The 13912-nt window shown below is 37.5% G+C and overlaps 2 protein-coding genes across 8 annotated transcripts; both read left to right on the top strand.

Moving 5' to 3' along the window:
• Window positions 1-2947: 2947 nt before the first annotated feature.
• Window positions 2948-6981, top strand: LOC140965300 (protein-tyrosine-phosphatase MKP1-like). 6 transcript variants are annotated; one of them, XM_073425471.1, is made up of 3 exons: window positions 2948-3208; window positions 3603-5783; window positions 6438-6981. In XM_073425471.1, the coding sequence occupies exon 2, from the start codon at window positions 3682-3684 to the stop codon at window positions 5752-5754; it is 2073 nt and encodes a 690-aa protein (XP_073281572.1). In that variant the 5' UTR covers window positions 2948-3208; window positions 3603-3681; the 3' UTR covers window positions 5755-5783; window positions 6438-6981. The 6 variants fall into 6 exon arrangements, with proteins under 6 accessions (XP_073281572.1, XP_073281570.1, XP_073281573.1 ...); XM_073425469.1 differs by having other exon boundaries at window positions 3660-5783; XM_073425472.1 differs by having other exon boundaries at window positions 2948-3119.
• A 544-nt stretch (window positions 6982-7525) lies between these two features.
• On the top strand, window positions 7526-11522 carry LOC140965302 (uncharacterized). 2 transcript variants are annotated; one of them, XM_073425475.1, is made up of 14 exons: window positions 7526-7812; window positions 8352-8419; window positions 8572-8829; window positions 8994-9168; window positions 9287-9348; window positions 9446-9609; window positions 9749-9846; window positions 9962-10020; window positions 10093-10227; window positions 10308-10525; window positions 10606-10765; window positions 10864-10939; window positions 11029-11079; window positions 11155-11522. In XM_073425475.1, the coding sequence occupies exons 3-14, from the start codon at window positions 8665-8667 to the stop codon at window positions 11379-11381; spliced, it is 1590 nt and encodes a 529-aa protein (XP_073281576.1). In that variant the 5' UTR covers window positions 7526-7812; window positions 8352-8419; window positions 8572-8664; the 3' UTR covers window positions 11382-11522. The 2 variants fall into 2 exon arrangements, with proteins under 2 accessions (XP_073281576.1, XP_073281575.1); XM_073425474.1 differs by having other exon boundaries at window positions 7531-7812; window positions 8257-8419.
• The last annotated feature ends 2390 nt before the right edge of the window (window positions 11523-13912 follow it).

The raw sequence follows: 13912 nt of genomic DNA on the forward strand, positions 1-13912 counted from the left end.
AATCCAGCCTTTCATTCCAGGACGAAACACATTGGAGTACAATTTCACTTTGTGCGGGAAGTAGTAGAAGAAAGAAGCGTGGATATGCAGAAGATCCATACAAAGGATAACATAGCTGATTTTCTGACCAAGCCAGTGAACACTGTTAAGTTTGAGTGGTGTAGATCCTCAAGTGGCCTAGCGGAAACGTAAGCAGCATGTAATGGCAAGATTGAAAGGATGTGTGGAGATGTGTTTGATTCTCAATCAAATCTCCAAGTGGGAGAAATGTCGGCAAAGTGGGAAGGGGGGACCAGTGTCAGAAGAAAAAAAAACGTGGGCTGCTTTTGTTTAATAAAATGTTCGAGGAAATATGAATACGCGTTTTTAACGCGTATTCACACGGACAAGAGGCTCTATAAATAAAGCTCCCCCCTTCATTCTGAAATTATCCCTTCTTCGAGTTTTCTCTCATCTTATAATATTCTATAATATTTGTGAGGTGTTTGTTTTCCTGTATTAAGAGAGTGTGTGTTCTCTTTGGAAACACAGTGAATGAGTTGTACACCACAAAATATTATAGTGGAAATTCTTTTCATCTTGCCCGTGGTTTTTACCCTAATAATTTTTAGGGGTTTTCCACGTAAATCTCGGTGTCCAATTTATTCTTTATTTTCGGGTTTATTATCTCAAATTCCGCACGTGGGACCAACAGATATCCCAGTATCCTAAATCATTTTTATTTTCTTGGTAATCCAGAATATATTCTCGTCGTCCTCAAATGAATGTTGGTTTATTAAAAAAATTGGGAACATATTCAACACTGAGTTCCAACATTTTGACAAAAAAACTAGTTCTTGCGGTATTTTTTTGGAAAAAAGAAAATTATGTTGAATTAAAGATTCTGAAAATGGAGGAAAACATCAAATCACAGTTGCATGTTGTGTTGGATTTGGTCTTTTTCGGATGTTTCATCATGTGATATCATCTTTTCCACTGTTGGAGGATGGTGTACTTGTTCTAAACTTTCCTTCGCCAGGTAAACTGGAGTTGAATGATTGTATGGTTGATTTAACTTTTAAGCTTTTGAGTGACCACCTTAAGAGTTTGGAATTGATAGAATGCCACAATGTCAAGCACATTGGACTTGACACTTTCCGTTTGAATTGAAATACAAACGCCACAATGAATTGAAAGTAACTTGGATAAATGCTTCTGATGAGGTCGAGATTGATCTGGTCCTTGTGCCTCATGGTAATTTTTCTGACATTAGCTTATCCAAGATAGCAAAGTTTCTTTACCTTGAGATATTTCGAAGTTCTGACGATTGTTTGTGGTGAATCCAAATGGATAGTGCTCCACAAATTTTTTTTCGGAAAAATGATTCAACATTGAACAACTCAATATGAAGATAATATGGCGTTATCTACAAGAATGCTAATTTACGGCTGTTATGGCGGACTTTCTGCAGACAAGCCAGCGTCTTGTGGCTGTATCAGCAGAACTAGGGGAGGAAAAGACTCTCGATCATGTGAAACTCGAGTTTCTAGTGCAAACATGAGATCTATGAATGTGGCAGAAACTAGTGTTGCTAGAAAAGCTATTTAAAAGACCTTAAAGTTTCAAAGAGCTCCCTGTAGGAAGACTGAAGGAGTTTCCGTGTTCATTCATCTAATTGGATATTTGGAAAAAATTAATTCTTGATTTTTATTGGAACTTTCCAGTAGGTTGTGAATTAGTTTTACGAATTTCTATGACGAATTTCCAGTTATTTGACACACCTTAAGGTTTTGTTTCTTGTCGTATTTGAAATTTTATTGTGATTGTTGTTGGTGTCATTCGATATTGAGGATTCGAGTGCTAATTGCACACAAATTTATTTTCATAGATGATAAGATTCCAATGGTGTCACAATTCAACTATGTAAATTAACATAAACAAAATTAGAAATAACTTACAAATAATTACTATTACCTTGCTTATGATTTAACATTCGTTTAAAACTGAACTAGCCGAACAAAATAGACCGAAACCTAATGAACCAAGCTTTTTTAAAAAAAAATCGAACTGGCCGGATTATTCTTTCAAAACCGAAATAACCAACCGAATAAAATCATTTATTTTTATCAGTAATTGTATTTTAAAAAGTGGAAAATATGGAAAACACAATTCACATTCTAGAACTTTCTATGGTGTAAGTTGTCATATGAATTTCCTTCTCCATGTCTTGACATTAACCGACAATTTCTTCCACTGAACAATAGACATCGAAACATGTAATAAGCGTGAGAGTGATGAGTGTAAAGAGAAAGAAAGAGTCTTCCACTTACCTCTTGACACAAGTAAGATTATTCAGTAAGGATTTTCGACAATGTACAATGAAGGTTATGGATTTAACTAGTAAGTTCCGGAGATGGGCAGTAAGAGGATTCTGGATTGTTGATAGCGGCGAAGACAATTGACGTTAGATTTGTTATTGAGATTCTTGGATTTGCCATTCTCGTGACCCCTTACCTCTTACCGACGGCAGTGTGCGATCGTCGGAATCAAACTAAGATCAAGAGAACATTAAATTCTGATACAAATATTAAATTCGTTCGAATCGTCAAGCACATCTGGCAAGGGATCAAGCTCAAAGGTGGCCAAGGAAAAAGACGTGGTGCTCTTCATTCGTGAAGAGAAAATGAGCTAGTGTCTCGGGTGATCATTTCGCTTTACCATGAAATACCATAAAAATCAAAGAGTTATGTTAACTATTGAGAAAATCCACACCAAAGAAATAAATTTTTCCAGCAATCATAAGCACACAGAGGCTACATTACTCGTGATCATCTTAAATGGTCACGTATGGTCCAACGCCAGACTTTTCTTTTCCTAGAACGAAAAAAAATCTTTGATGGGTCAAACCAGATGAGGTGGCAGGTTTGACCGGTTCTGTTGAAGCACAATAAAATGGCCAACCTGTCAACTTCACCTGCGACTCTTCTCTTCCCCCATTTTCGTTCTCTCTCTTAGAAACAGAAAAAAGCTCTAGTTTTTGTCCCTATTTTTCCACATTTTTCGTGTAATTTCATGTGGGCACTTTGCTACGCTAGTCAAATGCCTGCTGCGAATAACCAACAGCGAGAAAAATAGTTTCCGTAAGTGTTAATTTAGTTTTTTCTTTCGTTTCTGTTCAGAAATCAAATCTCGGGGCTGATTTGTGGTTGCTAGTTATTTCACGTCATGGGTATCATGTTGATGAATTTTCGTGCACTTTTCCGATTTTTTTTTCTAATTTATGTTGAAATTATGTTAGCTGTATGGGAATGTTTACTGGGTTTTACTCGGTCATGTGTGTTTTGTTGATTTTTTCCCTATTATTCAAATCAACATGAAGAAATAATGTTCAGTCAAAGGCTTTGGTTGAGAAAAATTGGCAAAGCAAGTCAAATTGTTGAATGAACGTCAGATAATTCATTCCTTGGTTGGCTTTTTGGTAGAATAGTCACCGAGGAATCTTTGATTCTGGCTAAATTTTAGAAAATTTCGTCCCTTATCGTTTTTAATACTTAAAGTAGATGAAATTTCTTAGTGGGCTCTGTCTAGCATTCTATGTTAATTTTCATTCTTTCGTTATCAAGGTTTTATTTTGACGCGGTTTCAGGACAATCCTCAAATGGGTTTGATTGGTTTTACAGAGTGAAAGTTTAACGTTTCGAAATGTTGGGGGAAGAAAAGGATCAAGGGCCTAACAGAATTGGGAAGACATACTCGCGTTCAATTTCGTTGATAGAGTGTCCACCAAAAAAGTCTAATTCTAAGCCACAATGGAACAGCAAGGCACGAGCTTGCTTGCCACCACTGCAACCTCTTTCTATCACTAGACCAACCAGTGATGAGTGGCCGAGAGCTGGGTTGGATGATCTTGGCATATGGTTAAATCCTCCAACTCCTGGTGCGAGGCTTGGATCAATAACACCCCGTGAAAATTCTACTATGGACCAACCACCAATTGAATTCGAATTTATGAAGGACAAGCTTGCCTTTTTTGATAAGGAATGCTCAAGGATTCTGGATCATGTGTATTTAGGAAGCAATGCTGTTGCCAAGAATCGAACAATTCTCCGCCAGAATGGAATTACCCATGTGCTGAATTGTGTCGGATTTGTTTGCCCGGAATATTTTAAGAATGAGCTTGTATACATGACACTCTGGCTGCAGGACTGCCCGTCTGAGGATATTACCAGTATTCTCTATGATGTGTTTGATTATTTTGAAGATGTTCGAGAACAAGGTGGACGTGTCCTTGTTCACTGTTTCCAGGGTGTGTCTCGATCGGCGTCTTTGGTAATTGCATATCTTATTTGGAAGAAGGGGCAGAGCTTTGAGGGTGCATTTCAGCATGTTAAAGAAGCGAGAGGAGTGACTAACCCGAATGTGGGATTTGCTTGTCAGCTTTTACAGATCGAAAAACAAGTACATGCTGCAAGCCCAGCCTCGGTGCTTAGGATGTATAGAATGGCGCCTCACTCACCTTATGATCCTCTTCATCTCGTTCCTAAATTGTTGTGTGAGTCGGGCCCTGACAGACTCGACTCTCGTGGCAGTTTCATTATTCACATTCCTTCCGCTTTATATGTATGGATTGGGAAACATTGTCCCCCAATGATGTCGAGTAATGCCATGGCAGCTGCCTCTCAAGTTGTTCGTTATGAAAGTGTCAAGGCTCCAGTTATAATTGTTAAAGAAGGTGAGGAGCCATTTGAATTTTCGGATGCTATTTGCCATGGAAAAAGTTCAGCAGATGATTGTCGTGTAAAGTCCTCGGATGAAAGGAAGCTCGATGAGTACGATTTGGATTTCGAAATTTTTCACAGAGCGCATGCTGGTGGGGTTGTTCCACCTTTTTCTGAAGCAGGAACTGAGACATGTCTTCCTTCCCGAAAAGATGATTGGAACAAACTGAGAAAAAAAGCTGCCTCCGACTTTCTGAAAGAATCTATGTCTTTTATAATGGATTGTGGTGCCTTGCAAGTACACAAAGAACTAGATGTGGTGAATACCGGTAAAGAGGTTCTTGAAGATTCAGTTGATACATGTAAAGAAGACTTTGTCTCTACTGGTTATTTTTCAACCCCCTCAAGTTGTCAGTGTGATTCACCTGATTCATTCAGTTCATGTGTAACTAGCAGTCCAGTTTGGATTGAGAAGACGGAATTTCCAGATCCGCTCTATGATACCTCAATTTCTCGGTCACCTTCATTCAGTTTACTAGATTCTTTTTCGTTTTGTCTTGTTAGTAAATCATATTCCAGTTCAGCTTCACCTTCACTCTCACCCTCAACCTCTGATTCAAGTTCCTTTACCCTCTCACCCTTGTCATCTAACTCATCTGACACATCTTTTGTATCTGCTCAGACAGTAGCATATGCACTCGAAACAAGAGATTACCTGAATAAGAGTGGTTCTGTAGAAGAAATTGTTGGGAACATGGACGAAAATACACATTCGCTTTGTAATGCTGATTCCCCTCAAACAGACGAGGCATTTTCTAACAATAATACTTCAAGAACCAGAGGTTTGTGCTCGGCTAGTGAAGAAAACTTTACCATCTTGACCTCCATTGATGCGGCTTCTCAAGTTTCAGAAAACTCGGAAAGGCTTCTGTGTTCGTTTGCTGAAGATGATGCGATGAGTGATGTTGAAAGCAATATCTTACATCGTGAGGCTTCCTTCAAGATGGTAGAAGAATATCCTATTTCAGATGCTAATAGCTATGCAGCTGAAGATTAGGTTTTAGATGAACTGCAAGTTTAAAAAAGGTACGACAATTCTCATCTCTTTTTCAGATGCTATGATTGCTACAATGGGAGAAGCGTGTATTCTAGTATTCCACCATTGACATTCTTCTTATAAAATGGATATGAACTGCTGCATCCTTGATTCTAGATCGGTTTACATTATACTTATCCCTCGGTTTACATTATACTTGTCCCTCAGTGAGTGTCAATGCGAATATTGCTGATGTTGTGTATAAATGGATAGGGCTTAATGTGTACTTGAAAGAAAACTAAGGGTCAGGTAGGTATTTATGAAGATAGCCAAAGCCATGTCGAGGCGGTGGTGGTGGTTCGTAACTTACTCACTGAAAAAGGTTTTTGCATTGAAGCTCAAATGAAGGTACTGAACCCTCTGGGATTACCGTCGGATCTTAAGCCTTGAAAATCTATGGCTTATTGATTGGCAACTCTTTCAAGACTACCTTATCCTATTCCCAGGGCAGACCGACCACGGGCAGCTCAAACAAGAGAAAAAAGAAAAAGTTTAATGTCTCGCCCCAGAAAACATGTTAAATTGCCCCTTCCTTTATTGTGTATCACCCCCACTCTCCCCAAATCCTGGCTTCCATACATGATACGCTGTGGTGAGAATATTTCCGTGACTAAGATCTTGTATTCAATTTTCATGTTTTCCAGATACTGATGGAAGGCAAGGAACCAGTGCAGCAGCTGCTTGAGCATCCGGCCTGCTTTTCAGTAAACAAGTATTTAGACAGAAAGATCAGTCGAGAATAAAGATAAAACATAGTCAGAATCTCAGTTTTTGTACTTGCATCGGCAGCATCCTAAAGCAGATTTCGAATTCCTAGTTCTGCTTGTGTGATGTTAGGACAGAATCCCATTTTGTATTTCCAGAAAACTATGTACAGTGGCATTTGTTTGTGAAACAATGGGGGCTGTTCAAATACTGCCTGTTCTAATAATTGTAAGTTCACCCTCCTCGGTAAATTGGATTGGCCTTCCGTCCCTCCTTGCCTGCTTCGATTTCTCGGATGGTCGTTTAAATTCGTGTTCATCTAATTTCGTCTACATTTAGCACCAAAGGTGTTTATAGTTAGTATGGATCAGTATAAAAAAAACATTAGCTTATTTATTGTTATTATGGATTACCATACTGGGGACTATTCAATGTTTTCTTCTAAACATTCCATTGCTATTTTATTTTATTTTTAAAATTGAACTGGAAGGAGAAAGGTGAACAGTGTTCATGCATAATTTATGATGATCAAACAGTTTTTTTCAGCAAATAATGAACAATTAGTTAAGTACACAAGCGTTTGAAAATTTATTTCTTTACACTTTAGTAGTCAATATAATAATTTTCAATCTTTAATGTCCCAAGCTTGAAAGGTAAATTTCTTAAAAATGTTTTTCTTTTTTAAAATTTACTTAATTTAATATTTACATTTAATTTTGCATAGATAAACATTTAATAAATACTTTTATTAAAATTTAAAGGGTGCTTTTTTAAATTACAATCCATAATCATGCATAAAATAATTTTTGTAAACATTTAACACCATAATAATATAATAGGGAACTTGGCATATAACGTGAATTTTAATACAATATATAATTGTTTATATTTAATCGCAATGAAATTCGAGTAATTTTTTTGCTTCAAAGTTCTGATTCAGTATATACAATCCATAATCTTACTTTTAACCAATGGGCAATTAATGATCTGTGAATGCAAAAGGTTAAAAGCAAAAAGCTCATGAATCAGATGCAAGTAATTGATTACATGATATAATATATATACACACACACACGCTTCAGCACCTCACCTGCAAACCTCCCGTCTGATGGTCACCATATATTTCCTCAGACAAACGTTGTTCCCACCACCATTAACGCCGTCAAACTTGCGGTCTGGTTTTTAATCATTAGAATTATCGAGAGGGGTTGACTGCAGGCTTTGTTTCTTGAATTCTGAAGGCATAATCATGATCATGAGGCCTTGTATTGGCTCGTTCCTTGTCACTTTCCTCTTCAGTTTCTTGCTTCAAAGGTGCCTTTAATCTTCTGTTTGCTTGTTTTGATTGCTCTTCTTGTAATTCTGTTTTGTGGGTCTTAGCTGCTAAGTATCGAGAGACGATAGCAATTCACTTCTTGGTGTTTTTTTGCGCGTATGTGTGTGTTTTGTGTATCAACGTGTTGTTTCTTTACGAAGACCGAGAATTTTTGAATTCATTTGAGGTGCGTGGGACTTTATTTGTTTTTGGTCACTGGGCCTTCTTCTTGTATTGGGACTGGAAATTATAAAAAATTTGCACTAAAAAAAGCTGTCTTTCTAATTCAGGGGAATTTTTCCACTCTATTCATGAATATGCTTTTTGAGGAAGTTGTTATATGATGCTGATATAAGTTGCTTGCTCTGCTGCTACGCTTGTGGGTAAAAAACTAGAAATTCAATTTTGTGAATGTGCACTTAAGTTTTGGTGCGTCGTATTAGGGTGGTGATCTTCGGTGCTCGATTTCGGGCTGTGAAAGAGCAAGCTTGGTCGCCACCACGAGGCTGGAACTCATATGATTCATTTTGCTGGACAGTTTCTGAAGAAGAATTCCTTCAAAATGCTCGACTTGTTGCTCAACGTCTCCGTACTCATGGATATGAGGTGCTTAAACTCTTCTTTGCAGTAACTGAGCACGATGAATCATTTTTAAATTCATTTTTGTACCGCAAGTAGAGAATGGTTGATCAATGTGGATATGGCCTAATCTGTTTTTATGTCTTCTGAATTTATCCCCACTCTGCAACTTCATGCAGTATGTAGTGGTGGATTATCTTTGGTATAGGAGGAAAGTAAATGGTGCAGGTGTTGATTCTCTTGGATTCGATGTGATTGATGAATGGGGAAGGATGATTCCTGATCCGGATCGATGGCCTTCCTCCCGAGGCGGGAAAGGGTTATCTGAGGTGGCTAAGATAGTTCATGGTATGGGTTTGAAATTTGGGATACATGTTATGAGAGGTATGAGTACGCAAGCATTCAATGCAAACACGCCAATCCTTGATATTACTACGGTAATGGGCCAAATTATACTCTACGCTATCATGATTTTAACTTCTCAGTCAAAAGATGCTGCATTCGGTTGATGTATCTTTGTTAGTTAAATGACTTTCACTTGTGCCATAAACTCAACATTTTTGGCTTTGTACTCTTTGGTCGCCATCTGATGTATGCACAGGGCAAAGCTTATGAAGAAAATGGTCGGAAATGGCTGGCAAAAGACGTAGGAATCAAGGAGAGGGCTTGTGCATGGATGCAACATGGTTTCATGAGTGTCAATGCCAAATCGGGAGCAGGAAGAGCATTCCTGAGATCTCTGTATCAGCAATATGCTGACTGGGGCGTCGATTTTGGTAATTTAAGATTTATTGTTTCGAAAAAGAGGAATTCTCGGTCTTCAATCCCTTCATTTAGTTTACTTTCTGAAATGCATATTGCTGCTTTGATATCTAAGCTTTTGTTTGTTAACAGTGAAGCATGATTGTGTATTTGGTGAGGACTTGGATCTAGATGAAATAAGTTATGTTTCAAAGGTCTTACAGACTTATTTCTACATATTCCTTTTCTCTGTTAATCATCTTAATTAAGATTATTTTTAAGTCAGTTCCAAAAAACCTCGAAATCACGCAGGTGTTGTCTGGACTTAATCACTCAGTCCTCTATTCATTGTCTCCTGGAACAAGTGTGACACCAGCTATGGCAAAGAGTGTGAACGGTCTTGTCAACATGTACAGGATTACAGGGGACGATTGGGATACGTGGGGAGATGTCGCTTCCCATTTTGATATATCTCGGTATGTTAGACATCCTCCATCTTTCTCTGCCATGCGGCATTTTCCTTTATTTTCTCCATCTTATTTATTTTTACCTGTTTTTAATACTTTTTCGGTCGTATTTGCCTGCTAATCACTTTCTATATCACGTATGGAACAGGGAGTTTTCTGCTGCTAATATGATCGGAGCCCAAGGGCTGCATGGAAAGTCGTGGCCGGACTTAGATATGCTACCATTGGGATGGCTTACAAATGCAGGTATAATGGACTGAAATGATCGGTAAAAGAATGAAAAACAGAGAACTTCTGATATCTTTTCCGCTGCTATTTATGTATATATATTCATTGCCTATTGCCCGCTTTGTTTTTTCAGGTTCTAATGAAGGCCCTCATAGAAAGTGTAATCTTAATATAGACGAACAAAGAACTCAGGTATTTGTTCATTGTTGATCTAAATCTCTAAAAAGATTACAGCGAACCATGATGTTCCGAATCCTTGAACAGATGACATTATGGTCTATGGTCAAGTCTCCTCTCATGTTTGGAGGTGATATGAGACAACTCGATGACACAACGTTCAAAATAATCACCAATCCTACTCTCCTAGAGATAAACTCATTCAGCTCGAACAACAAAGAGGCACGTTCTTAACTTTAGAATTATACATCTTGCAATGCATGGACAAAACTCCAGTCTAATTCTCATCCTACCAATCGCAGTTCCCTTATATAACGAGTCAAAATGGTTTGGAACTAAAGGATCACGGTTCATCAGAGACGCTTACATTTGGCCTCACTAGCTGCCATGATTCCAAGGCAAGAGGTTGGTCTGCTAGAGCTACTGGTCTCGATCTCGAACAAGTCTGCTGGAAAAGAAACTTGAGCGAAGGACAGAACGATCCCTTTTGTCTATACAAGAAACAGCCTCTTTTATTGCCGTAATAAATCTTTTCTCATAAATATTAATGAGTTTTGGTATTTATATTATAACTTACGAATGCTTATGATGCTGATGCAGAGGTGTAGACATGAGATACAAACACCATTATGATGGTAAAGTTCATTTATTGGAGACAGGGAGGTTAGAGTCCTGCCTCGGTGCGTCTCCAAATCAAAAGCTCACTTCCAAAGAATTCGAACGGGGCTCGTTTTCAACTTGCAGATGGGATGCCAACCAGGTATCTTCGTCTATCGTGTTTTAAGCTATCATATCAGCAGAAAATTGCTTCTGAATCTTGAACTCGAATATGACAACTGAATTATTTGATCCAAACAGATGTGGCAGTTGAACGCCAATGGAACCCTCGAGAATAGCTATTCTGGTTTATGTGCATCTATGAACAAAATCAAAGGTAATATCTCAGACTAATACATAACTTTTGCTCAGGCGTTACATTGTTAAAATGTGTCATATCCTGTTGCTAAGTAAACTTTCACACAGTTAATTCTGGTACAAACGGGATTCGAGCTTGGACTGCATCGGGCAGAAACGGTACATATCATCTTATAACTTGGGAATGTTTTCATTAAACGACATCTTTAGACCGTGTTGGCTTTATTTATGTAGGAGAAATCTACGTCGCCTTTTTCAACTTGAACCCCTCGAATGTCGTGATGTCGATGAAGATTTCGGATTTGGGTAAGGCTTTACCTGGTAAAAATTTTGAGAATGCTTATGCTTTGTGTAAATGCAGAGAAGAATGGAGTGGAAAGGACTTTTTCGTTGTGAAAGAATCATTGTCCATTGAAGTTGTTTCTCATGGATGCGCGCTTTTTATTCTAAATTGCTCTTAGAATTATTAGCTAATTTAAATAATGTGCAAATTTTATTGTAACGCTCATTAAATAAATAGTCCTAAAAATTTCGAATTATTGCAATGACAAACAACAGAATGAGTTTCGGTTTGTTATAATTGGGTTGGGACGTTGGTGTCAGATGACTAGTATTTATAACGATGTTATAATTGGGTTGGGACGTTGGTGTCAGATGACTAGTATTTATAACGGAATATGGTATGTACAATATCAATCTTATTTTTCCCAAACAAAAAAAATGAAAGGATTACACTATATATTGTAAAAACCCAAAAATTTACACAATTAATAATCTTTAAAGACCTTGTTTGTATGAAAATCGGTCATAAAACCCCATGCGAATGGGACGAAATCTCTGTTACATTTGGTGTTTTAAATTGTGTTATATTTTCTCAAACAAACATCGTTTGTAAAAATTATTAAAACGTAAATGAACTAAACATCATGTATGAAGAAAATAGAATACATTACAGACAAAACATTTGATTCATCTATTTTTAAAATTTTAAAAATTATCAATGTATTGTTCTAATCATATATCGTGTTTGAGATATAATTTATCGTCAATTTCTTTTTAAAAAAATAGATGAATAGCATGTTATCAATAATTAATTGTATTCTTACATGGTTTTTAGTGTGTTTAATTTTTAACAACTTTTGCAAACACGATTCGTTTGAGCAAAATGTATCACGATTTGAACCACCAAATATAGCATACTTTTGCAGACTTGGCGGGTTCTAATTTTTAAACTGATTGCAATATTATTTATATTTAATTTACACGATGGATTTTATAATTGTATATTCTAATATTTTTCTACTTGAAAATTTTATTTTTGACTATAAGCTAACTTAACTAATTAACAAACTAGAGTTAGTTAATTTGGTTGTTCCGTGGCAAGAACTTGTCCTTATAAAACAACCTTTTCCTTTCTCTCGAGGTTTGCTCATCGACACAAAGCCCGCAGTCCTAGGATCTCCCGATGTCTAGTCCCTTCATCCATTCGAAATACCGACATCTGTCATCCTAAAATCTGCTGTTACACACATTTCACACACACACCGTAGGCCGCTGCACTTTTATCTGCCGTGTTTCTATTCCGCCTTGTGTGATAGTTTCCTGTTTTCGGGTTTCTGCTGCCGCCAAAGATGAGCTCTACAGCGCGAGGTTTCTTCTGCGTAAATCCACGGATCCCCCTTCAAGTTGTTCTAACCAACTTCACAAAGATTAGTTCCGAAAACCCAAGAATTTCCCGGTGTAACTTCCACACCGTGTCAAGAAAACGAAACCCACGAGTTCTTTCGGCCTCTCGTTTGACGAAAGGCGGACGGCAGAGCTTACAAACCGCGAGTGTGTTTGAAAAGGTGCGAAGTTTGAATTTCGAGTTCAAATCATTGTCCGAGCCCTTGGACAGAGTCAAGAGACTGCTGCACTACGCCACTCTTCTTCTCCCGCTCGACGAGTCTTCAAGAATTCAAGAAAATCGGGTGACGGGCTGCACGGCTCAAGTGTGGCTGGAGGTGAAGATGGATCAAAACGGGCTGATGAGATGCAGGGTGGACAGTGATTCCGAGATAGCCAAAGGGTTCTGTTCTTGCTTGATTTGGCTGCTCGATGGCGCGCATCCCGACGAGGTTTTGTGCGTGAAAACCGAGGATTTGGTGGAAATGAACGTGGGGTTACCGAGTCGTAAGTCAAGAGTAAATGCTTGGCATAATGTGCTAACCAGTATACAGAAAAGGACTAAAGATTTGGTGAAGGAGAGGGACAGCAAAGATCAGTTATTGGATGAAGCTTTTTCTTCTTCAGTTATGGTCAACGGAAATTGCAAAGAAACTATTGCTCATTAATTATTCTCTAACTTTCATTTACTTACTTTTTTAATGGTCATCGAGATTTACTCGTTGTCAATGATTTATACCTAATCAGAAATTACGATGAAATCTCATGAAAAGTACTAATTAATTACACCCCGAGATAGGAAAAAGAATGTGTGTATCTGAAAATATGTAACTTGATCGTTATCATTACAAATAAAATGTCCATACAACAGTCAGCTTTGGTTCTTGTTCCTTGTCAAAAATTGTGGATTTATAATCAGGTTCTTTGATATCGCTTCTCTTCGAATTTCAGCTGTCTCTTGTTTAATCAATGAGTCCGAAGGCACTAATTTTTTTCCATACAAGAGAAGCAATTGGAAAAAAAAAAAAGTTGAAAGGAGGTGTTGTTCATAAACGTACATGAAATTAATATATTGTGTGTATCAGAAGTTAGTACTATTGTGCTCTGATGTTATCAACACGAGCATATAACATGCAGAAAAAATTAATTTTTAACACGCACATAAACTTTAATAGATAAACACCAGATTTAAATTATGCACAAGTATTGTGCAACGTCTCATGACAAAAATTTACTAGAAAAATATGTAAATCGTTTACACAAAACAATACAAGTTAGAATAATAAGACCAAATTCCTTGACACTCCAAGGAATTAAAATACATCAA

The sequence above is a fragment of the Primulina huaijiensis genome, chromosome 18 (assembly GCF_012295235.1).
Source record: "Primulina huaijiensis isolate GDHJ02 chromosome 18, ASM1229523v2, whole genome shotgun sequence".
NCBI lineage: Eukaryota > Viridiplantae > Streptophyta > Magnoliopsida > Lamiales > Gesneriaceae > Primulina > Primulina huaijiensis.